Source organism: Coregonus lavaretus, assembly GCF_964263955.1.
Source record: "Coregonus lavaretus genome assembly, chromosome: 23".
Classification (NCBI taxonomy): Eukaryota; Metazoa; Chordata; class Actinopteri; order Salmoniformes; family Salmonidae; genus Coregonus; species Coregonus lavaretus.
This window is the reverse complement of record NC_140010.1, coordinates 8030514-8054788: the sequence shown is the minus strand read 5'-3', so window position 1 is coordinate 8054788 and position 24275 is coordinate 8030514. Positions and strand designations below refer to the sequence as shown.

The 24275-nt window shown below is 41.9% G+C and overlaps 1 protein-coding gene across 1 annotated transcript in view; it reads left to right on the top strand.

Annotated features, from left to right (window-relative positions):
* LOC311099156 (hepatocyte nuclear factor 6-like) overlaps positions 1-22174 on the top strand; it is a gene marked incomplete at both ends in the record, with an annotated part of 31323 nt that extends 9149 nt beyond the window's left edge. Inside the window, one exon of the mRNA XM_084139831.1 lies at positions 21786-22174. Within this exon, the coding sequence (XP_083995957.1) occupies positions 21786-22174 (389 nt within the window). The remainder of the gene's footprint in view (positions 1-21785) is intronic.
* Between the last annotated feature and the right edge of the window lie 2101 nt (positions 22175-24275).

Genomic DNA, 24275 nt, shown 5'->3' with positions numbered 1-24275 from the left:
CTCCTCTCCCGCTGACTCCATAGCGGGTGGGTGATTCTGTGCTGAGTGTGATAGAAGGAGTCAGGCGCAGGAGGGTAAATCACTGAATACAGAGTTTATTCCATCGTACACAATTGCGCTAGATAGCGACACACGAAAACAGACACAGGGGAAACTACAGTGAGGGAAAAAAGTATTTGATCCCCTGCTGATTTTGTACGTTTGCCAACTGACAAAGACATGATCAGTCTATAGTTTTAATGGTAGGTTTATTTGAACAGTGAGAGACAGAATAACAACAAAAAAATCCAGAAAAAACGCATGTCAAAGATGTTATAAATTGATTTGCATTTTAATGAGGGAAATAAGTATTTGACCCCTCTGCAAAACATGACTTAGTACTTGGTGGCAAAACCCTTGTTGGCAATCACAGAGGTCAGACGTTTCTTGTAGTTGGCCACCAAGTTTTCACACATCTCAGGAGGGATTTTGTCCCACTCCTCTTTGCAGATCTTCTCCAAGTCATTAAGGTTTTGAGGCTGACGTTTGGCAACTCGAACCTTCAGCTCCGTCCACAGATTTTGGGATTAAGGTCTGGAGACTGGCTAGGCCACTCCAGGACCTTAATGTGCTTCTTCTTGAGCCACTCCTTTGTTTCCTTGGCCGTGTGTTTTGGGTCATTGTCATGCTGGAATACCCAACCACAACCCATTTTCAATGCCCTGGCTGAGGGAAGGAGGTTCTCACCCAAGATTTGACGGCCCCGTCCATCGTCCCTTTGATGCAGTGAAGTTGTCCTGTCCCCTTAGCAGAAAAACACCCCCAAAGCATAATGTTTCCACCTCCATGTTTGACGGTGGGGATGGTGTTCTTGGGGTCATAGGCAGCATTCCTCCTCCTCCAAACACGGTGAGTTGAGTTGATGCCAAAGAGCTCGATTTTGGTCTCATCTGACCACAACACTTTCACCCAGTTCTCCTCTGAATCATTCAGATGTTAATTGGCAAACTTCAGACGGGCCTGTATATGTGCTTTCTTGAGCAGGGGGACCTTGCGGGCACTGCAGGATTTCAGTCCTTCACGGCGTAGTGTGTTACCAATTGTTTTCTTGGTGACTATGGTCCCAGCTGCCTTGAGATCATTGACAAGATCCTCCCGTGTAGTTCTGGGCTGATTCCTCACTGTTCTCATGATCATTGCAACTCCACGAGGTGAGATCTATTATATATTATTATAGATCTTGCATGGAGCCCCAGGCCGAGGGAGATTGACAGGTCTTTTGTGTTTCTTCCATTTGCGAATAATCGCACCAACTGTTGTCACCTTCTCACCAAGCTGCTTGGCGATGGTCTTGTAGCTCATTCCAGCCTTGGGTAGGTCTACAATCTTGTCCCTGACATCCTTGGAGAGCTCTTTGGTCTTGGCCATGGTGGAGAGTTTGGAATCAGATTGATTGATTGCATCTGTGGATAGGTGTCTTTTATACAGGTAACAAGCTGAGATGTTAGAGTGTGCTCCTAATATCAGCTCGTTACCTGTATAAAAGACACCTGGGAGCCAGAAATCTTTCTGATTGAGAGGGGGTTAAATACTTATTTCCCTCATTAAAATGCAAATCAATTTATAACATTTTTGACATGCATTTTTCTGGATTTTGTTGTTGTTATTCTGTCTCTCACTTTTCAAATAAACCTACCATTAAAATTATAGACTGATAATTTCTTTGTCAGTGGGCAAACGTACAAAATCAGCAGGGGATCAAATACTTTTTTCCCTCACTGTATCTACCCTGGCAATACACGGTATGGGATACTCCAACAATATACAGGCACAGGGGATATATCTACCCTGGCAATATAACGTGCGAGTAGCTCCACCGAGTTACACTACTCTCACAATAAACAATCATCCACAATGACAAGGGGGGCAGAGGGAACACTTATACACTGACTAATGAGGGGATAAGAACCAGGTGTGTGTAATTGACAAGACAAGACAAATGGAATGATGATATATGGAGGGGCAGTGGCTAGAAGGCAGGTGACGACGAACGCCGAAGCATGCCCGAACAAGGAGGGGAGGCAGCATTGGCGGAAGTCGTGACAAGGCAGTAAATTAGTTAACAGACCAATAAGAAAGAGAGTTCCAAACCTCTCTGCGAATAACAGCTAGTTTTCAGTTTTCCTCCTCACTAAGACCACTCCCAGATATTCCAAGCAAAATTCTTGCTTGAGAAATTGCTCTTTGCTAATAAGCAATTTTTTCTTATTTTTGACAATTTTAATTGAAAACCCAGAAATGAGTTGATATTGATATAAAAACGGCTGCATTGGACCATTAAACTGTCCTTTGTAGCTCAGTTGGTAGAGCATGGCGCTTGTAACGCCAAGGTAGTGGGTTTGTTTCTCAAGACCACTCATATGTTAAATATATGCTTACATGACTGTAAATCGCTTCGGATTAAAGTGCCTGCTAAACACATATTAGTAAATTAGGATTTGGCCTATGGTGTACAGCAGTTGTTTTTGTGGTTCATTCTTTCTCTACGACTGTGTCAGTTGGTGGTCACCAACCATGGTCTTAGAGAGCTACAAGGTAGGCATGCTTTCGCTCCAGCCCAGCACTAACATATGTGATTCAGCTACAGTTGAAGTCGGAAGTTTACACACACCTTAGCCAAATACATTTAAACTCGGTTTTTCACAATTCCTGACATTTAATCTTTAAAAAAATTCCCTGTCTTAGGTCAGTTAGGATCACCACTTTATTTTAAGAATGTGAAATGTCAGAATAATAGTAGAGAGAATGATTTATTTCAGCTTTTATTTATTTCATCACATTCCCAGTGGGTCAGAAGTTTACATACACTCAATTAGTATTTGGTAGCATTGCCTTTAAATTGTTTAACTTGGGTCAAACGTTTCGGGTAGCCTTCCACAAGCTTCCCACAATAAGTTGGGTGAATTTTGGCCCATTCCTCCTGACAGAGATGGTATAACTGAGTCAGGTTTGTAGGACTCCTTGCTTGCACATGTTTTTTCAGTTCTGCCCACAGATTTTCTATGGGATTGAGGTCAGAGCTTTGTGATGGCCACTCCAATACCTTGACTTTGTTGTCCTTAAGCCATTTTGCCACAACTTTGGAAGTATGCTTGGGGTCATTGTCCATTTGGAAGACCCACTTGCGACCAAGCTTTAACTTCCTGACTTTTGTCTTGAGATGTTGCTTCAATATATACACATAATTTTCCTTCCTCATGATGCCATCTATTTTGTGAAGTGCACCAGTCCCTCCTGCAGCAAAGCACCCCCACAGAATGATGCTGCCACCCCCGTGCTTCACGGTTGGGATTATGTTCTTCGGCTTGCAAGCCACACCCTTTTTCCTCCAAACATAACGATGGTCATTATGGCCAAACAGTTCTATTTTTGTTTCTTCAGACCAGAGGACATTTCTCCAGAAAGTACGATCTTTGTCCCCATGTGCAGTTGCAAACCGTAGTCTGGCTTTTTTATGGCGGTTTTGGAGCAGTGGCTTCTTCCTTGCTGAGCGGCCTTTCAGGTTATGTCCATATAGGACTCGTTTTACTGTGGATATAGATACTTTTGTACCTGTTTCCTCCAGCATCTTCACAAGGTCCTTTGCTGTTGTTCTGGGATTGATTTGCACTTTTCGCACCAAAGTACATTCATCTCTAGGAGACAGAACGCGTCTCCTTCCTGAGCGATATGACGGCTGCGTGGTCCCATGGTGTTTATACTTGCGTACTATTGTTTGTACAGATGAACGTGGTACCTTCAGGCTTTTGGAAATTGCTCCCAAGGATGAATCAAACTTGTGAATTTTTTTTCTGAGGTCTTGGCTGATTTCTTTTGATTTTCCCATGATGTCAAGCAAAGAGGCACTGAGTTTGAAGGTAGGCCTTGAAATACATCCACAGGGACACCTCCAATTGACTCAAATGATGTCAATTAGCCTATCAGAAGCTTCTAAAGCCATGACATCATTTTCTGGAATTTTCCAAGCTGTTTAAAGGCACAGTCAATTTGGTGTATGTAAACTTCTGACCCACTGGAATTGTGATACAGTGAATTATAAGTGAAATAATCTGTCTGTAAACAATTGTTGGAAAAATGACTTGTGTCATGCACAAAGTAGATGTCCTAACCGACTTGCCAAAACTATAGTTTGTTAACAAGACATTTGTGGAGTGGTTGAAAAACGAGTTTTAATGACTCCAACCTAAGTGTATGTAAACTTCCGACTTCAACTGTAAACAAGCTGAGCTGTGTGAGGTATATGGCGCCAGGTGGGGAGACTGCATTGTGGTTCTGAATGGACAGCTTTTCCCAGGTGTGTTATTCATGATAGTGGAGGTAGAACTGGGACAGAGCGAACAATCTGATCATAAGTCAGATGTTGCTTGATCATCTTCATTGGGGTTCAATGCTCAGAATATTGTTGTTATTATTATATGTTATTATTAGAACTGTGATCTATAGAATGGAGTAACACTTTTTATAAACTGGGTGGTTCGATCGGCTGACAGTCGTGGTATATCAGACCGTACACCACAGGTATGACAAAACATTTATTTTTACTGCTCTAATTACATTGGTAACCAGTTTATAATAGTATTAAGGCACCCCAGGGGTTTGTGATGTATGGCCAATATACCATGGCTAAGGGCTGTGTCCAGGCACTCTGTGTTGCGTTGTGCATAAGAACAGCACTTAGCCGTGGTATATTGGCCATATACAACACTCCCTCGTGCCTTATTGCTTAAGTATACCCTTATCTCTCTGTTGCCCATTCCCCAACACTGCCAGTGCCATTCATATATACTGTAGACCAATGTCTTTAATGCCGTCTATGAAAGATTAATGCCAATCTGTAGTATAGCCCCATGTTCTTTGTTCATGCAATTAAATGCAAACGTTCAGATCGGTGCAAGTAAACAAACTCAATCAAAACGTAAACAAACAAACAGAGTGTTATGTGAAAAAATAGAGCTGAGAGCTGGGGATTGATTCAGGGTTGGGGAGTTTGGGCTTTGTGTGAACAGGCTGATAGAGGTAGGGTTGTGAAAGGATCGATAGAGACTTTAATAATTGATAAGCATGAGGGAGAGGGAGATGGAGCAGAGTGGAAGGAAGAGAGACGTGGTGTAGCCCTTGTAAGAGACTCGCTTCTGGGTAAGCCAAATGTGTGGTTAACACACAGCGTCAACCACAACCCCAACATACGTGTGGTAGCTACAAACAGAATTGTGTATAACATGCTATTTAAACCTGTAGGAAAACACCCAACATCACACCTCAGACACTCAAGTAACTGGGTTACTAAGAATGCACAGGTTGAATCTGTGGATAACACCAACTGCATATCCTAACACTTTTGAATGTAACCTTTATTGAAACCTGAAAGTAATTTTATGATAAAGAATCTGTTGTAGAAAGGAGAAAGATTTACATAGAATAGCCCTCGCAAGACAAAGGCAGTGTTCTTTAACAGGAGAATTCTAGTGTATGTAGTAATGATCAGTTTCTGCTTATGTCAGCAAAACCACCTTAATGCAATCCAGGATTGTGATGTCATTTCATTTTTAAAGGTTGCAATGGTTTATGGGGTATGTAATGCATCTTCATGGAGGCCTGCAAGCACATTCTACTGTGCGTGTGCGTGTGTGTTTGTGTTTGCATGTGGTGTGTACATGTGTGATTGGGTTATAGAGTGTGTCTGCACTATACATTGTTCAGGCTTATCTGACTCGCTCTGAATCGGTATCGATTTCCTCTCCTCTCCTCTGCTCTCTCTCTCTCCCTCTCTCTCTCTCTCTCTCTCTCTCTCAGTCTCCCTCCATCTCTGGCACTGCACCAGCAGAAGCTAGCTGAGCAGATCCATCCTCCCCTGTCCTCCCCCACCTCCCCCCTCTGCATGACCATCAATGGTCCTCCCTGCTACTACAGAACAAACATCCATGTTTACTGCTACCAGCTCTCACAGTCTCAGAATTAGACCTTCATCCATGTTTACTGCTACCAGCTCTCACAGTCTCAGAATTAGACCTTCATCCATGTTTACTGCTACCAGCTCTCACAGTCTCAGAATTAGACCTTCATCCATGTTTACTGCTACCAGCTCTCACAGTCTCAGAATTAGACCTTCATCCATGTTTACTGCTACCAGCTCTCACAGTCTCAGAATTAGACTTTCATCCATGTTTACTGCTACCAGCTCTCACAGTCTCAGAATTAGACTTTCATCCATGTTTACTGCTACCAGCTCTCACAGTCTCAGAATTAGACCTTCATCCATGTTTACTGCTACCAGCTCTCACAGTCTCAGAATTAGACCTTCATCCATGTTTACTGCTACCAGCTCTCACAGTCTCAGAATTAGACCTTCATCCATGTTTACTGCTACCAGCTTTTACAGTCTCAGAATTAGACCTTCATCCATGTTTACTGCTACCAGCTCTCACAGTCTCAGAATTAGACCTTCATCCATGTTTACTGCTACCAGCTCTCACAGTCTCAGAATTAGACCTTCATCCGTGTTTACTGCTACCAGCTCTCACAGTCTCAGAATTAGACTTTCATCCGTGTTTACTTCTACCAGCTCTCACAGTCTCAGAATTAGACCTTCATCCGTGTTTACTGCTACCAGCTCTCACAGTCTCAGAATTAGACCTTCATCCATGTTTACTGCTACCAGCTCTCACAGTCTCAGAATTAGACCTTCATCCATGTTTCTCAAATGTCCAATTTCGAAGTTGCAATCCAAGTTCAGGCATTAACTCCAAATTCTTAAGGTTAGACATTAACTCCGAATGGTTAAGGTAAGGGTTTAGGTTTGGGATAGGCATAAAACAAAAATAACTTTCTATCACTGGATTCGACCTTGCAACATTTGGAATCAGAGGCAATTGCTTACAAAAATCCGCCATCCCTGTCCACAACGCCCAAACAAAACCAAAACCTACTTGAAGGTAACAGTGCTTACTGTTGTCACTAGTGGCCGGTTTCAACGTCATCTCCCAACGTCCTCAGACATGGATGGACATCGGGTAGCGCTATATAAAATCCATTATTATTATCTTTATTATTATTGTTATGAAGCCTATCAAAAGACAATCGGTCAATATTTACATGACATATACAATCTTCATTCTCTCATCTGGGCTGTAATGGAGGAATGAATTTTAAAACATAAAAAAAATTCAAGATTGTCCAATTATGTATAGCCTTATGAAAGGTCATGAAAGACTGGGAATCAGATCTCTGCAAGAAAATTCGTGGGCAAACACTGAATATAAAGAGCTTGAGAAGTAAAGTAAACACAAGCAGATTAGGTCAATGTTTTGATGGAGCCGGGCGGACACGCTCAGCTGTGAGGGTTCGGCTGGAGATGTGCTATTTGTGGTTCTGAACATAGTTCTCTCGGTATAGGCGCTGTCCGTGGCTCTGACCATTCATTCTCTCGGTATAGGCGCTGTCCGTGGCTCTGACCATTCATTCTCTCGGTATAGGCGCTGTCCGTGGCTCTGACCATTCATTCTCTCGGTATAGGCGCTGTCCGTGGCTCTGACCATTCATTCTCTCGGTATAGGCGCTGTCCGTGGCTCTGACCATTCATTCTCTCGGTATAGGCGCTGTCCGTGGACTAAACAAAATTGGCAAATTACAACAGCATTCGTATTTGCATTCTGACTGGAATATATAACGTTTTGTGGCAACATTGTGCCCCTTAAAAAGATGGCAAGCTGACTTAGCCAGTCCCTATTCCCAAAACGTCCAATTTCTACTTGAAACCTGTGTGTGTGTGTGTGTGTTGATATTTTCTGTAGAATTGACACCTATTCTCAGGTTTAGAATGTACAATAATAACACTACATTTACACAACTTCAATTCAATTAAATGGAAGACGGAAACATGCGCATAACATAAAGAACGGTTACCGTTTTTATTTTATTTATATTTTGTAATAATAAGACACATTTAGTTTACTTCTATGCATATGTCACCTGATGAAATTATTTGAGTAAAATTAACCAAAAGAAATAGAGCAACTAATGATCTAAATAGGCCTACTTTAAAGATAAATATATTTTTCTATTTTCTCACAGCCAAATAGCGGAAAAGTAAAAAAAAAATGGCTTGCAGAAATAGTCAAGTCGTGCATGATCTAAATGTACACGAATCATACGGACATCAGTTACTTTGACCTATTTTCATAAACAATTGTAAATATGCAAAAATAAATACGATAAATACGCATAACTTATTTCTCTGTTTCCTTAGTTTTATTTATTTATTAAATGTTCTGCTATAAATTATTATTTTAATGTTATCCATAATTTGGAGGAAAAACGAAATCATGTTTTGAGCTCTAAAACCCCTTATTTTAACCATGTAGCCAAATGAATTTAGCCTTAAGAGCCTGTGACATATAGGCCATACATTTAGGCATAGCCTTTTCAACCCCATACCAGTGCTTGACTTGGCAGAAGCTAACCGGCACCTGAAATGTTCTACTGCTTGAACTCCTGTTTCTCTTATAGAATATTATCTCAAAAGTATTGTGGAGCTCCTACGCTTCAATATGAACAGTACAGGCACCGAAATGAGTACCGGAAACTATTTCAGTCCAGGTCAAGCACTGCCCCATACTATAAACACCATACGAATAAACTGTTTTGAACAAATCTCGTGTGCACAATAGGATAGCTTTTAAGAATACATTGCATAACAAACTTTTCTGAAACCTTATTGTCCTATCGAATAAACAGCAGAGTTGTCTCCTTTCACTTTAAAGGCTATGCCACGAATAATAATAGGTATATACCAAATGGCCAGGAAGAATCTCTACATGTCGGTAACCTTTAGGTTCACAATATTGTGAATTATTTTCCTAAACATTAATTGTTACAGTTTGCTAAAATAATAGCTGCAGTGAATATATATTGTTAATGCATGTTGAAAGGTGTAGTAGCAACGGCAATATAATTCAACTGAATTGCTTGCTTGGCTTAGGCTACATTAGAAAGCAAAGGATTTCATCAAAAAATGAACGAAATGTTTCAGCAAAATCAATCAATTTTCAATGAATTACAGCAGCTTCTGATGTAGTGACGGCTGTTGCTTGGTATGTCTTTGTGGGAACCCAACCGTTTACTTTATTGAAAGCATTGGCTCTAATCAATACAATCAATGAGCGTAGATCTCAAAGGTGTGACCGACAGTGATTGATTGACATAAACTGTTTCTCGCCTGCAGTAGTCCGGCCGGTAAGGGAGATGGCTCGTCTCACCGCACGCAAAACGCGATCACGTCATTCCGCCCCAGCCTCGGTCCCAGGCACACCGCTATAGCAGCAACGTGCGGTCAGTTTTGAAACACACATGCACACACACACACACACACACACACACACACACACACACACACACACACACACACACACACACACACTTAAAGCTGGGAGGGCAAAATAAGGCACCTATAAGGATTCATTGAAAAGTGGACAAACAGTCATTTTAATCAAATACAATTTTCATCATCAAAACGTAAGATAATACATATACATTGGCGTGTTTATACATAATCCCCTGCTTGCCAATGTTTGGGTCAGGATTTTTGCAGTGTTTGATGTTTGCACATGCCTTTTTGCATATTCTTTCAGGCCTATTATGCAAATGTTTCAGATAAGCTTTTGCTATTGCATAAACCTATAATAATCTAGTTACTCTCACCTAAACTGTGCTCGGAACATTTGATTTATTTATTAACAAACACACCGATATTTAGGAGTCATCAGAACCTTTATGTAGGCTACCCTGGCGCCTTCTCCAGCCTAAATCAAATCAAATCAACTTTTACATTTACATTTTAGTCATTTAGCAGACGCTCTTATCCAGAGCGACTTACAGTTTAGTGAGTGCATACATTTTTCATACTGGCCCCCCGTGAGAATCGAACCCACAACCCTGGCGTTGCAAGAGCCATGCTCTACCAACTGAGCTAATGCGCCGAGTACAGGTGTAGACCTTACAGTGAAATGCTTACTTACAAGCCCTTAACCAACAATGCAGTTTTAAGAAAGAATACCAAAAAAAATCACACAAAAAATACAATATAAAATAATACGAAATAAAAGTAACAAATAATTAAAGAGCAGCAGTAAAATAACAGTAGCAAGGATATACACAGGGGGTACCGGTACAGAGTCAATGTGCTGGGGCAACGGTTAGTCAAGGTAATTGATGTAATATGTACATGTAGGTAGAGTTATTAAAGTGACTATGCACAGATAATAAACAGAGTAGCAGAAGCATAAACGAGGGGGTGCAGAGGGGGGGCAATGCAAAAATTCTGGGTAGCCATTTGATTAGATGTTCAGGAGTCTAATGGCTTGGGGGTAGAAGCTGTTTAGAAGCCTCTTGGACCTAGACATGACGCTCCGGTACTGCTTGCCGTGCGGTAGCAGAAAGAACAGTCTATGACTAGGGGGATGGAGTCTTGGTGTGCTTGGACCATGTTAGTTTGTTGGGGATGTGGACACTATGGAACTTGAAGCTCTCAACCTGCTCCACTACAGCCCCGTCGATGAGAATGGGGGCGTGCTCGGTCCTCTTCTTTTTCCTGTAGTCCACAATCATCTCCTTTGTCTTGATCACCTTGAGGGAGAGGTTGTTGTCCTGGCACCACACGGCCAGGTCTCTGACGTCCTCCCTATAGGCTGTCTCGTCGTTTTCGGTGATCAGGCCTACCACTGTTGTGTCATCGGCAAACTTAATGATGGTGTTGGAGTCATGAGTGAATAGGGAGTACAGGAGGGGACTGAGCACGCACCCCTGAGGGGCCTCCGTGTTGAGTATCAGCGTGGCGGATGTGTTGTTACCTACCCTTACCACCTGGGGGCGGCCCATCAGGAAGTCCAGAATCCAGTTGCAGAGGGAGGTTTTTAGTCCCAGGGTCCTTAACTTAGTGATGAGCTTTGAGGGCACTATGGTGTTGAACGCTGAGCTGTAGTCAATGATTAGCATTCTCACATAGGTGTTCCTTTTGTCCAGGTGTGAAAGGGCAGTATGGAGTGCAATAGCGATTGCATCATCTGTGGATCTGTTGGGGCGGTATGCAAGTTGGAGTGGGTCTAGGGTTTCTGGGATAATGGTGTTGATGTGAGCCATGACCAGCCTTTCAAAGCACTTCATGGCTACAGACGTGAGTGCTACGGGTCGGTAGTCATTTACGCAGGTTACCGTAGTGTTCTTGGGCACAGGGACAATGGTGGTCTGCTTGAAACATGTTGGTATTACAGACTCAGACAGGGAGAGGTTGAAAATGTCAGTGAAGACACTTGCCAGTTGGTCAGCGCATGCTCGGAGAACAAGTCCTGGTAATCCGTCTGGCCCTGCGGCCTTGTAAATGTTGACCTGTTTAAAGGTCTTACTCACATCGGCTACGGAGAGCGTGATCACACGGTCGTCCGGAACAGCTGATGCTCTCATGCATGTTTCAGTGTTACTTGCCTCGAAGCGAGCATAGAAGTAATTTAGCTCGTCTGGTAGGCTCGTGTCACTGAGCAGCTTCCATTTGTAGTCTGTAATAATGTGCAAGCCCTGCCACATCCGACGAGCGTCGGAGCTGGGGTAGTACGATTCGATCTTAGTCCTGTATTGACGCTTTGCCTGTTTGATGGTTCGTCAGAGGGCATAGCGAGATTTCTTATAAGCTTCTGGGTTAGAGTCCCGCTCCTTGAAAGCAGCAGCTCTACCCTTTAGCTCAGTGCGGATGTTGCCTGTAATCCAAGGTTTCTGGTTGGGGTATGTACGTACAGTCACTGTGGGGACGATGTCATCGATGAACTTATTGATGAAGCCAGTGACTGATGTGGTGTACTCCTCAATGCCATCGGAAGAATCCCGGAATATATTCCAGTCTGTGCTAGCAAAACAGTCCTTTAACTTAGCATCTGCTTCATCTGACCACTTTTTTATTGACCCAGTCACTGGTGTTTTCTGCTTTAGTTTTTGCTTGTAAGCAGGAATCAGGAGGATAGAATTATGGTCAGATTTGCCAAATGGAAGGCGAGGGAGAGCTTTGTACGGGTCTCTGTGTGTAAGGTAAAGGTGTCCATCCTGTGATCCTGACCTGAGTCCAAGGTATCTCCCAATACCCTAATCCCTATATTAGGCCTACTATATCCTTACACTCTAAATCCATGGGTAACTAGGCCCTATCTAGGCTATCTCTCATGTCTGCTCCATGTCCTCCATGCTGTCAAGTGGCAGAGCTCACAGTAAGGAAGTATAGTTCTACCAACCACCTGCTACCCTTCTCATCTTTAAGTGTGACGTCACGCGTACATGAAGTTGTAACGGTCGGAGTGGATCATTATGATGAGGAGGGAAGGGAGGCTAAACTTTCATTCTTTTGCTATTTCACCTTTCAAAAAGGAAAGAGACTGCATGGGAAGGAGAGAGTAGGTCTACAGTGTAGGGTCCTTCTTGGTAAATAACTGTAAATACATTATTTGAATGCTGTGGTAACTGCGCAAAACAAACCTGGAGTTGAGTTTTGGGGTTGGTTACTACAGATCCTAACAACTCAGTGGCAGTCACGTCATGTACCAAAACGTTAAGTATAAACTGGGTCCTGAATGCTGATTGGCTGAAAGCCGTGGTTCACAGGTATACCCGGGGTCTGACAAAACATTTATTTGTACTGTTCTAATTACGTTGGTAACCAGTTTATAATAGCGATTGTGCGTAAGAACAGCCCTTAGCTGTGGTATATTGGCCATATACCACACCCTCTCGTGCATTATTGTTTAAGTATAGAGGAAGCTTCTTTGACCTTTCACCTTTTAAATTGAAAGTTACTTGAATGGTGCTTGATGCAGCTGGTTTGATTTGAATTAGACAATATTATGTAAAAAATATATAGCAAAAATACACTGCCGGTCAAAAGTTTTAGAACACCTACTCATTCAAGGGTTTTTCTTATTTTTTTGTACTATTTTCTACATTGTAGAATAATAGTGAAGACATCAAAACTATGAAATAACACATATGGAATCATGTAGTAACCAAAAAAGTGTTTTATATTTGAGATTCTTCAAATAGCCACCCTTTGCCTTGATGACACCAATAATAAGAAGAGACTTGCTTGGGCCAAGAAACACAAGCAATGGACATTAGACCGGTGGAAATCTGTCCTTTGGTCTGGAGTCCCAATTTTGTTTCCAACCGCTGTGTCTTTGTGAGACACGGTGTGGGTGAACGGATGATCTCCGCATGTGTATTTCCCACCGTAAAGCATGGAGGAGGAGGTGTTATGGTGTGGGGGTGCTTTGCTGGTGACACTGTCTGTGATTTATTTAGAATTCAAGGCACACTTAACCAGCATGGCTACCACAGCATTCTGCAGCGATACGCCATCCCATCTGATTTGGGCTTAGTGGGACTATCATTAGTTTTTCAACAGGACAATGATCCAACACACCTCCAGGCTGTGTAAGGGCTATTTTACGAAGAAGGAGAGTGATGGAATGCTGCATCAGATGACCTGGCCTCCACAATCCCCCGACCTCAACCAAATTGGGATGGTTTGGGATGAGTCGGACCGTAGAGTGAAGGAAAAGTAGCCAACAAGTGCTCAGCATATTTGGGAACTCCTTCAAGAGTTGGAAAAAGCATTCCAGGTGAAGCTGGTTGAGAGAATGCCAAGAGTGTGCAAAGCTGCAATCAAGGCAAAGGGTGGCTATTTGAAGAATCTCAAATATAAAATATATTTTGATTTGTTTAACCCTTTTTTGGTTACTACATGATTCCATATGTGTTATTTCATAGTTTTAATGTCTTCATTATTATTCTACAATGTAGAAAATAGTAAAAAATAAAGAAAACCCTTGAATAAGTAGGTGTTCTAAAACATTTGACCGGTAGTGTATATTTACCATTCTAAGTAGGGTCCTAAGGGGTAACTAGCCTCCCCTAAGAACAATGTGTAATTGCTGACACAAAAAAGCAACGTTTGGAAAAAAATTGGTATGTGGATTAAGGTCATACTTAGGCGAATAAACTATAAAGGGAAATAAATGGCTACAGTTTACACTTTTTTAGTTTTTAAAGTACTGGGGTAACTTCCCAGTATGGCATAGAGTTTCACACAAGTGTGTTAAAATCCATTTAATCAGTTTTATTTAGAAATTCTTTGATACGTAATACTTAAAAGTTATGTCTAGTTGTCTTATTTAAATTATTTAAATAAAATATGGTGGGGAAATGGTGGTGCACATGTCACTATTAATATCCGCACTATGAGGAGATTTGATGTAAAGTCCCTCTTTTTAACTCACCTACACATACATTTTCTTTGTTCTTTCTTTGTTGTTCCTTTTCCATACATCCATAATGTACAATTGCACTAAATATTATTTGAATAATGCAAGATTTTAAATCCCAGCAGTCTTTAAAATGACATTCAGGAGCAAAAGGTTTTCAATAGTTGTTTTTAATTAATAAAAAAATATATTCATTGGAATATAATATTGGAATGGAATTTTAACTAATAATATTAAATAACATTGGAACATAACATTTAATAACAATAACTTAACTAATTAATTCAGTGTAACATTGATGTGGCAACTATCTTATGCTCTGCTATTGCACCATTCTAATTTGTACATAGGTCACAAATAAAGCTATCTCCAGTAAAATTGGAGCACAACTCATGAGTCCACCTCCTGCACTGCTCACACCTAATCCAGTCCCCACCTGTGACTGAAAACGGGGAGAGATGCCAATTGAAAAGCTCTCTCTTAAAAACTTGGCTAACTATCTAGCTATATGACATAAAATGCTGTATATGACATAAAATGCTGTGTAAAATAGCTAAAAGGCTATAAAGTAACATTAACTGTAAAGCTTTCAGTCACTAGTGGTAACATTTACAACTACAGTTTAGCTACGTTGTCTTCTTAATGTGTTTTATCTCAGATGATCTGGTAGTAAGGTTGCTAGCTAGCACTCCTAGCAGCTTATGCTAAATAGCTAGTTAGCTGGCATTTACTGATAGTGAAGTTGCTAGCTAGCAAGTTAGGGGCCAGTTACCCCCTAGTGTGGGGGGGGGGGAGTTGCTCTCAACACACTCATCCAATATATTACTACTTTATGTCATTTTTCTCTCTAAACAAGTGGATTATTTATTTTAAGGCTTTCCTGCTTGTATATTTAAAAAACAATTATAGATCTAACTTCACTGGAATATATCTACAACTTTTTCAAAATTACAAAAAAATGAGATGAACTTACCACAAAGAAGACATTTTTAGTTGAACAAGAGCAGTGGCAGCCAAGAAAAGTGTTTGGTGAAATCTTGTGGTTTTATTGTGAATAACAGGTGTGTGTGTGTGTGTGTGTGTGTGTGGGGGGGGGGGGGGGCAGTTACCCCCTAGTACCCTATGTTTTAACTTCTTGAACAGTCGATTTTCCATGTAGGCTATGCTGTAGGCCTACCGTGGGGGTCTGCCTCCCAAGTGTTTGCAACGCTATTGGTTGAGCTAATGGGAGAGAAACTGAGGGGACAGTGGTGTTGGCATTGTAAAATGACCGGTAGCAGCAGTTGTTCGAAACAGGCATTACGTATTAAATTATCAGTATATTAGCACTAGCATTCAGTCATTACATTAGCCAGTATTGAGTTGAGTTGAAACGTCACTTAGAAAGCCAGGGGAGAGCTTGGCAAGGCCGAGCCTGAATGAATTGAATAAACGTTCCTTGAAATGGGTTTGAAGCGCAGATCAATCGATATGGGGACTATCAATCTGAGGGCAAATTAAAACAACTGAGAAAAATAAGGGGAGCAACAGACGAAGCAGACTGGAGTGGATGGACTGAATTTGGAGGAAAGTGGAACACTATCAAATGAAATCAAATGAAATCAAATTTTATTTGTCGCATACACGTGTTTAGCAGACGTTATTGCAGGTGTAGCGAAATGCTTGTGCTTCTAGCTCCGACAGTGCAGTAATATCTAACAAGAAATATCTAACAATTTCACATCATATACTCAATACACACAAATCTAAGTAAGGAATGGAATTTAAGAATATATACAGTTGAAGTCGGAAGTTTACATACACATTAGCCAAATACATTTAAACTCAGTTTTTCAAATTTTTTCCTGACATTTAATCCTAGTTAAATTCCCTGTTTTAGGCCAGTTAGGATCACCACTTTATTTTAAGAATGTGAAATGTCAGAATAATAGTAGAGAGAATGATTTATTTCAGCTTTTATTTATTTCATCACATTCCCAGTGGGTCAGAAGTTTACATACACTCAATTAGTATTTGGTAGCATTGCCTTTAAATTGTTTAACTTGGGTCAAACGTTTCAATGTAGCCTCCCACAAGCTTCCCACAATAAGTTGGGTGAATTTTGGCCCATTCCTCCTGACAGAGCTGGTTAACTGAGTCAGGTTTGTAGGCCTCCTTGCTCGCACACACTTTTTCAGTTCTGCCCACACATTTTCTATAGGATTGAGGTCAGGGCTTTGTGATGGCCACTCCAATACCTTGACTTTGTTGTTCTTAAGCCATTTTGCCACAACTTTGGAAGTATGCTTGGGGTCATTGTCCATTTGGAAGACCTATTTGTGACCAAGCTTTAACTTCCTGACTGATGTCTTGAGATGTTGCTTCAATATATCCACATACTTTTCCTTCCTCATGATGCCATCTATTTTGTGAAGTGCACCAGTCCCTCCTACAGCAAATCACCCGCACAGCATGATGCTGCCACCCCCGTGCTTCACGGTTGGGATGGTGTTCTTTGGCTTGCAAGACCCCCCTTTTCCCCCAAACATCACGATGGTCATTATGGCCAAACAGTTCTATATTTGTTTCATCAGACCAGAGAACATTTCTCCAAAAAGTACGATATTTGTCCCCATGTGCAGTTGCAAACCATAGTCTGGCTTTTTTATGGCCATTTTGGAGCAGTGGCTTCTTCCTTGCTGAGCGGCCTTTCAGGTTATGTCGACATAGGACTCGTTTTACTGTGGATATAGATACTTTTGTACCTGTTTCCTCCAGCATCTTCACAAGGTCCTTTGCTGTTGTTCTGGGATTGATTTGCACTTTTCGCACCAAAGTACGTTCGTCTCTAGGAGACAGAACGCGTCTCCTTCCTGAGTGGGATACATCTTTTTTCTGAGGTCTTGGCTGATTTCTTTTGATTTTCCCATGATGTCAAGCAAAGAGGCACTGAGTTTGAATGTAGGCCTTGAAATACATCCACAGGTACACCTCCAATTGACTCAAATGATGTCAATTAGCCTATCAGAAGCTTCTAAAGCCATGACATCATTTTCTGGAATTTTCCAAGCTGTTTAAAGGCACAGTGAATTTAGTGTATGTAAACTTCTGACACACTGGAATTGTGATACAGTGAATTATAAGTGAAATAATCTGTCTGTAAACAATTGTTGGAAAAATTACTTGTGTCATGCACAAAGTAGATGTCCTAACCGACTTGCCAAAACTATAGTTTCTTAACAAGAAATTTGTGGAGTGGTTGAAAAACGAGTTTTAATGACTCCAACCTAAGTGTATGTAAACTTACGACTTCAACTGTACATATGTGGACAAGCAATGACAGAGCGTCATGGACTAAGATACAGTAGAATATTATAGAATACAGTATATACATATGAGATGAGTAGTGCAAGATATGGAAACATTATTAAAGTGACTAGTGTTCCATTGGCAGCAGCAGCCTCTAATGTGCTAGTGATGGCTATTTAACAGTCTGATGGCCTTGAGATAGAAGCTGTTTTTCATTCTCTCGGTCTCAGCTTTGATGCACCTGTACTGACCTCGCCTTCTGGATGATAGCTGGGTGAACAGGCAGTGGCTCGGGTGGTTGATGTCCTTAACTATAGAGTTAGTGTGAAGTGTGGTATGTGTGCGTGTGTGTTTCAGTCTGCAGTTGTTAATGCCAGACTGAAGACTTCGGGAGAGACAATTAGTTGAGTAATTACTAACCTATAGGACTGAAGGACAAACAAACCCGAGATATATCATATGAGATGGAATGGGAGAATAAATGTCAGAAAATAACTGGTCAGACATTTGGAGTAATGGGGATGTATGAAGGTCAGCATGCTTTGCTTTCAGAGACAAAAAAACAGACCACACACAATCACATTGCTCCCCCACACACACATTGCCTACAGTATATTGGCCTATATAGAGTATACACACATAGCTTACAGTATATTGACTTATACACACACATCAACCTCACTGCCAAATCAGTCACACACACACACACACACACACACACACACACACACACACACACACACACACACACACACACACACACATATTGTAAGAGGAGGAAAGACATTCCTTTGTGTTTTTCCATAGCTTCAATACCAGGGGTCTGACAGTCTGACCTCGGCTCTTTGTTCCTCCCGAGATAAACAATTTATTCTCTGGCTGTCTGTCACATGCTCGCTCCCGCTCTCTCCCCTGCCGTCAGTGGACTCGCGCGCATGCTCAAGCATGCACACGGGTGTACACACACACACACACACACCGCAGGCTCGTGGATCAATACGGATCGATTGGGTGGGGAAGGGAGCCCTGATTACTGGACCAAGTGTTCAGGAGAAAACCGCGGAAAATCAATCATTGCAGCTTTTAGGGCAACAGTACAGAACGGCTCAGAAACGCTAGGCCTACTATTGCAGCCGACAAAGCAAGAAAATACTCTCCACTCCACCACTCCACTAGCTACCAATGCAGCGCAGAGAGACACAAGGCAGATCACTGTCAAGGCAACAGTATGGTCCACTTCTAACTCATGATGTAAGCAATATTAAAGTGATTTCCAATAAAAACTAATCCATCTCAGAGTGGAATTAACACACACACACACACACACACACACACAGACACAAACACACACACGTAAAGTGAATAAGAATTAGTTTAGTAAAGCTGAACTAACTCCCATCTCACTCCTGTTTCTCTCAAAATCACATCATGTCTACATTGGGTAACTACACCTCTCCTCCCATCCCCCCATTTCTTTACATCTGTTTGTCCTCCCACTCTGTCACTCTCACCTCGCCATCACCCAGATGCCCTGTCCATTCACTATATCATTCCTTCATTTTATCCCTCCATCCCTCTATCCCTCCACCATTCCATCTGACAATTAATCTGTCTTTTCATCCATCCATCATCTCCCACCTACACCTGTTTACTTTAACCGTCCATCCACCCCTCCTCCACCCCTCCTCCACCCTGCCTGCATCCAGGAATGGGCAAAAATGTCAAAACATGGTACAAAATATAATTACATAATACCATAAAAATCTTTATATCAAAATCAACAATTTAATTAAAATACATTATTTTGTATTTTAAAATACAAAAATACATTTACAAGTAGCCGGCCGAACAGCAACAACATTCTCAGTAACAGTTTACGTAAACTTTTCACTTGCTATGACTGTGATATGTTGTTGTTCATCTACCTTAGTTGAATGCACTGACTGTAAGTCACTCTGGAAAAGAGTGTATGCTAAATGACCAAAATGTAAATGTATACTGTATGTGAAAATTAACATACCTAAATGAACTGCAAAGCACACTGTGTATTGCTATTGGCCTTGTTTCAGGGCGGAGCGTATTAGAATAATACTCAAATGTTCATTTTTATATTTATATTTAGTTCATTTAGCAGACACTCTTATCACACCACAGTGCCATCAGAATTATGATACCAATGCAGGCTGAACTGCTATAAAAAATGGTATAGAAAAGTATTTTGTATTTTGAAAATACAAATTACAGCTCTCGAAAGTATCTTGATACAACATACACTACCGGTCAAAAGTTTTAGAACACCTACTCATTCAAGGGTTTTTCTTTATTTTTACTATTTTCTACATTGTAGAATAATAGTGAAGACATCAAAACTATGAAAAAACACATATGCAATCATGTAGTAACCAAAAAACTGTTAAACAAATCAAAATATATTTTATAGTTGAGAATCTTCAAATAGCCACCCTTTGCCTTGATGACAGCTTTGCACACTCTTGGCATTCTCTCAACCAGCTTCACCTGGAATGCTTTTCCAGCACTTGTTGGCTACTTTTCCTTCACTCTGCGGTTCGACTCATCCAATACCATCTCAATTTGGTTGAGGTCGGGGGATTGTGGAGGCCAGGTCATCTAATGCAGCACTCCGTCATGCTCCTTCTTGGTCAAATAGCCATTACACAGCCTGGAGGTGTGTTGGATCATTGTCCTGTTGAAAACAAATTATAGTCCCACTAAGCCCAAATCAGATGGGATGGCGTATTGCTGCAGAATGCTGTGGAAGCCATGCTGGTTAAGTGTGACTTTAATTCTAATTAAATCACAGACAGTGTGACCAGCAAAGCACCCCCACACCATAACACCTCCTCCTCCATGCTTTACGGAGGGAAATACACATGTGGAGATCATCCATTCATCCACACCGCGTCTCAAAAAGACACAGCGGTTGGAACCAAAAATCTCAAATTTGGACTCCAGACCAAAGGACACATTTCCACCGGTCTAATTCCATTGCTTGTGTTTCTTGGCCCAAGCAAGTCTCTTCTTCTTATTGGTGTCCTTTAGTAGTGGTTTCTTTGCAGCAATTCGACCATGAAGGCCTGATTCACACAGTCTCCTCTGAACAGTTGATGTTGAGATGTGTCTATTACTTGAACTCTGTGAAGCATTTATTTGGGCTGCAATTTCTGAGGCTGGTAACTCTAACGAACTTATCGTCTGCAGCAGAGGTAATTCTGGGTCTTCCATTCCTGTGGCGGTGCTCATGAGAGCCAGTTTCATAATAGCGCTTGATGGTTTTTGCGACTGCACTTGAAGAAACTTTAAAAGTTCTTGAAATGTTCCATATTGACTGACCTTAATGTCTTAAAGTAATGATGGACTGTCATTTCTCTTTGCTTATTTGAGCTGTTCTTGCCATAATATGGACTTGGTCCTTTACCAAATAGGGCTATCTTCTGTATACCCCCCTACCTTGTCACAACACAACTGATTGGCTCAAACGCATTAAGAAGGAAAGAAATTCCACAAATTAACTTTTAAGAAGGCAGACCTGTTAATTGAAATGCATTCCAGGTGACTAACTCATGAAGCTGGCTGAGAGAATGCCAAGAGTGTGTAAAGCTGTCATCAAGGCAAAGGGTGGCTATTGAAGAATCTTAAATATTAAAAACATTTTGATTTGTATAACACTTTTTGGGTTACTACATGATTCCATATGTGTTATTTCATAGTTTTGATGTCTTCACTATTATTCTACAATGTAGAAAATAGTAAAAATAAAGAAAAACCCTTGAATGAGTAGGTGTTCTAAAACTTTTGACCGGTAGTTTACATTGGATTGTAGTTCAGCCCAGTGTAATTCAAATGACAAAATACTCAGAAGTAATTGAAATACATATTTCAAATACATGGAACAGAAATTCTGCCCATCTCTGCCTGCATCCCTCCTTTAATTATCTCCCCCCACTTACTCTTTCCCTCCCCCTCTTCACCCCCTTTCTATTTCATGTCGTAGGTTCCTGTTTGAAATAGACTTTTGTATACTATCAATATTTCCAGTAAAATGAGGGCCAAATTCAACAATATGGGCAAATACTCTTGGAAAGCGCTTGGAAGACAGGAGGAAACTAAACTCTCCCCCTCTCTTCTCCCCGTCTTCCCCCTCTTCAGCCTGTAAGCGGAAGGAGCAGGACCAGGGTCGTGAGAGGAGCCTGGTCCCCAAGAAGCAGCGGCTGGTGTTCACGGACCTGCAGCGCCGCACGCTGGCGGCCATCTTTAGGGAGAACCGCCGTCCATCCAAGGAGATGCAGATCACCATCAGCCATCAGTTAGGCCTGGAGCTCTCCACCGTCTCCAACTTCTTCATGAACGCACGGCGACGCTGCCACGCCGACCGCTGGGGGTCCACTGGAGGTGCAGAGGGGAACGAGCACGCGGGTGTGCACGGGAACATGCACGGGCACGGTCACATGCACGTTCACGGGAACAACAACAACAACGCTGATTCGTCCCCGGCACAACCGAGCACCTCCTCTGCTACCCCCTTCTCCAAGGCCTGAGAGGGAGGGGAAGAGGGTAGGAGAGGATGGAGGGTGGTTGGATCTAAAGCATGGGTCACTGACCCTGGTGGTCCAGGAGGGCCGTAATCTGTGTATGCTTTTGTTCCAGCCCAGCACTAACCCACCTGATTCAACTACTGAGTTGAATCAGGTGGTGTATGACCGTTGGTCTGAAGGAGTTCTCTTTTTGTGCTGAATCCTTTACTCCTTTTAGTTTTGTCCGTCAGAAACCAAAGAGAAACCAATGGGTCTGGGGAGGGTGTATTGGTGTCCCAAATTATCCTCAGACCCTTTAGTTTTAGCAAATCTGTCAGTAAACCAAAGAAAAAAACGGTCCAGAGAAATTCTGAGGGTCGGTTCACCGTGAAATAGCTAAGATCAATTAGGCCCACAGAATAGCTTTGTCTCTCTTTTGGGATTGATCGGTCCACAAGCTCAAGTTTTTGACTAATGGGCCAAGCAAATACACCAAAGCCAAGCCCATGGCAATAGACCTGACTGCACAGCACCAGTGGCAGGCAAGGATAAACAGGCAGACATGTCCTCTTGTCCTCTGCTCAGTCAGAAAAACACACCTTTCATTGTGTGTGTGTGTATGTTCTGTACATGCTTGTATGCTTGCGTGTGTGTGCGTCTATATGTGTACAATACCATTTAAGGGGTGTGATTTCTGTGAAACTATCTGGTTTCTGCAGTGCAAGTGTAACAGTGCCACCTGCTGGTCATTACAGCACACTGTTGAGTGTTTCTGTAGGACAGGAGTAGGCAAATACTGTATTTTTATCAGAGCGGATGGTCGGGGGGCCGGAACACAATTATAATAATTTGTACACTGCAAATCAACCACAACTAAGCCCAAAAAGAGATTGTATTTGAAAATAACAATAATTTCATACCTTGATTACATTGAGACATGCACGATCACGTCTCATTTTTTATTAGTTGGAATACTTTGGAACAGACTTCCTAAATTAAACTAATTTTAGCTGAATTCCTGGCGATTTGACAGTCTTTTTGACCCAAAACAAAAACCCCCCCCCCTTTTTAAAAAAACAAAAAACTTTGTGGGGGGCAACATAAATCACTTGCGGCCCAGTTTTGGCCCGTGGGCCGCCTGTTGCTGACCCCTGCTTTAGGAGGTGTCTGACACCATGCACACATCTCAAAACTCTACCCGTCACCATTCCTTCATCTGCACTGATATAAGACCTAGACAGGTGGAAGCCAAACGCCAGAAGGACAATCATTACACTGCTTTCACCTATCCTGCACTTTCAGATCAGAGGAGATGAAGGAGCGGTTTGAGACATACACACACACACACACACACACACACACACACACACACACACACACACACACACACACACACGCACACGCACACGCACACACACACACACACACACACACACACACACACACACACACACACACACACACACATACACACACAGCCTGAGCTGCTTTGTTTTGAGAACAGAGGACATGTCTTAGGACTATCATCCATAATCATCTATTGATTGTTGATTTGATTTGACTAAGTATCCATCTTATGTATGGCTGTTAACTATGTTGCTACTGGAGGGTATGTTCAGGTACCAAAGAGTAACATTCAAATGGGAATCATCTGGACCTTATTGAGTGTCCTATCAAGGTAATGGGAGGGGACTGCCCTGCTCTAGCGGCCAAACCCAAGGGTCAAACTTCACAATATGATTTGAGTGCCAATGACGTTTACCCTTTTATGATAATCAGAGAGAGCAGGTGCAGCTCCCTCGCTTACCACGGCCCCTAGTGGGCGGCCAGTGCCATAGCAACCAACACATAATTCTAGATCCCCCTACAGAGTGGAGGTCGACAGGGAGATGTGGCCATTCAATACCTCAGAACAATGGATTCATGGATATGATCAATACTAACCAGAACATACTGAAAATGAACTGTAAATAAACTATTTCTTTCAAGCTTTAGCTCTCTCTCCTCCCTCCCTCACTCCCTCCCCTCTCTCCTCTCTTTCTTATTTCTCTCTATAATATTGATGCGGGTAAAAAAAGTTGTAGTACTATAGTCACAAAGTTTCTCTCTCGTGACTATTGTGCTC